This window comes from Bison bison, unplaced genomic scaffold (assembly GCF_000754665.1).
Source record: "Bison bison bison isolate TAMUID 2011002044 unplaced genomic scaffold, Bison_UMD1.0 scf7180017610888, whole genome shotgun sequence".
Lineage (NCBI taxonomy): Eukaryota > Metazoa > Chordata > Mammalia > Artiodactyla > Bovidae > Bison > Bison bison.
The window spans coordinates 1-1,487 of record NW_011440133.1 but is presented as its reverse complement, the minus strand read 5'-3'; the positions used below and the strand labels follow the sequence as shown (position 1 = coordinate 1,487).

Genomic DNA, 1,487 nt, shown 5'->3' with positions numbered 1-1,487 from the left:
GACTGTTAAAGTTGTTAATGTATCATCAAAGTGTCATATTATTTGATAGAAATTCAATCAGTGATAATTGTAGTTTATCACTACACATAGCAGACACAAAGACAATGGAATAATTTTTTTTTTCCTTCTCAATTCAGGAGAGATCAGTGACAGTTGTCCACTTTATCCAGTTACCACTGCAGCATTGTCCTTATCAGGACTAACAGAGAGATTCCATGAGCCTAGCCAAGAACTGAAGTTTTCTGTGGAGCAAGGAATTACCAGAAACAGAGGGAACAATCCCTCTTCCCAATCAGCTGGTCTTCCTAGCATAGATAAAGAAAGTGAAGAGCCAAACAAAGGCAACAGTGGGTCTGAAGCCTGTACCAGTTCTTTTCCAAGATTATCCTTTGCTTCAGAAACCCCTTTAGAGAAAGAGCCCCACTCTCCAGCTGACCAGCCAGAACAACAGGCAGAGTCCACTCTGACATCAGCTGAAGCTAGGGGGAACAAGAAAAAGAAGAAACTTAGGAAGAAGAAAACTCTGCGGGCTGCCCATGTTCCTGAGAACAGTGACACTGAACAGGATGTATTTACTGCTAAACCTGTAAGGAAAGTAAAAACTGGAAAGTCTGCTAAAGGGGGGAAAGTGACAACCTCCACCTGGGAAGATAGCAGAACTGGCCCAGAACAAGAAAGTGTCAGAGATGAACCAGATAGTGACTCGTCTCTTGAAGTCCTAGAACTTCCTAATCCTCAGTTAGAAGTGGTAGCCATTGATTCTTCTGAATCTGGAGAAGAGAAACCAGATAGCCCATCTAAAAAGGATATTTGGAACTCCACAGAGCAAAATTCATTAGAAACTTCTCGCTCTGGTTGTGACGAAGTTAGCTCTACCAGTGAGATTGGCACTCGCTATAAAGATGGCATCCCTGTAAGGTAAGGATACTGTGTTGGTCCAATCAGAGCAGCTTTCACCATTCTTTCATTAGAAAACAGAACTCTTTGTTCCAAATCAGAATTTTTTTAGAGTCACATTTATAGAAAATCAGTAGGGATGGATGACGGATATGGATATCTCCTTAGCAATGGAGCATTTCTGCTTTCTCACTTGTGTTGTATTTACTGTTTTTTCCTTTCATATAAAAATTTCACATGCAGAAACTGATCTTGTATTGTTGCTATTTTGTCCATTGTTTAGAATAATTTTTTGAGTCAGGAAAATACAAGTTTTCCTACCTCTCCTGTTCACACAGATGCTAAGAAGATTTTTGCTATTATTTTGTAGTGTGGCAGAAACTCAGACTGTGATCTCCTCCATAAAAGGATCAAAGAACTCTTCAGGTATTTGGTGGTTCCGTTTTATTTAAATGAATTACAGGAGGGACTTCCCTGGTGGTCCAGTGATTGAAAGTCAGCCTTCCAATACAGGGGATGCGGGTTGGATCTCTGGTCTGGGGACTTGGATCCCACACATCTTGGGCCAACTAAGCCCATGACCCACAGCT

The 1,487-nt window shown here is 41.1% G+C and overlaps 1 protein-coding gene across 1 annotated transcript; it reads left to right on the top strand.

The window, feature by feature from the left end:
* Positions 1-93: 93 nt before the first annotated feature.
* On the top strand, positions 94-1,468 carry LOC105004405 (zinc finger protein 106-like; the record flags this gene model as incomplete). Its single annotated transcript, XM_010862048.1, has 2 exons — positions 94-918; positions 1,268-1,468. Coding segments are annotated over 2 exons (907 nt in total), but the record flags the coding sequence as incomplete, so codon positions are not given.
* Positions 1,469-1,487: the final 19 nt, after the last annotated feature.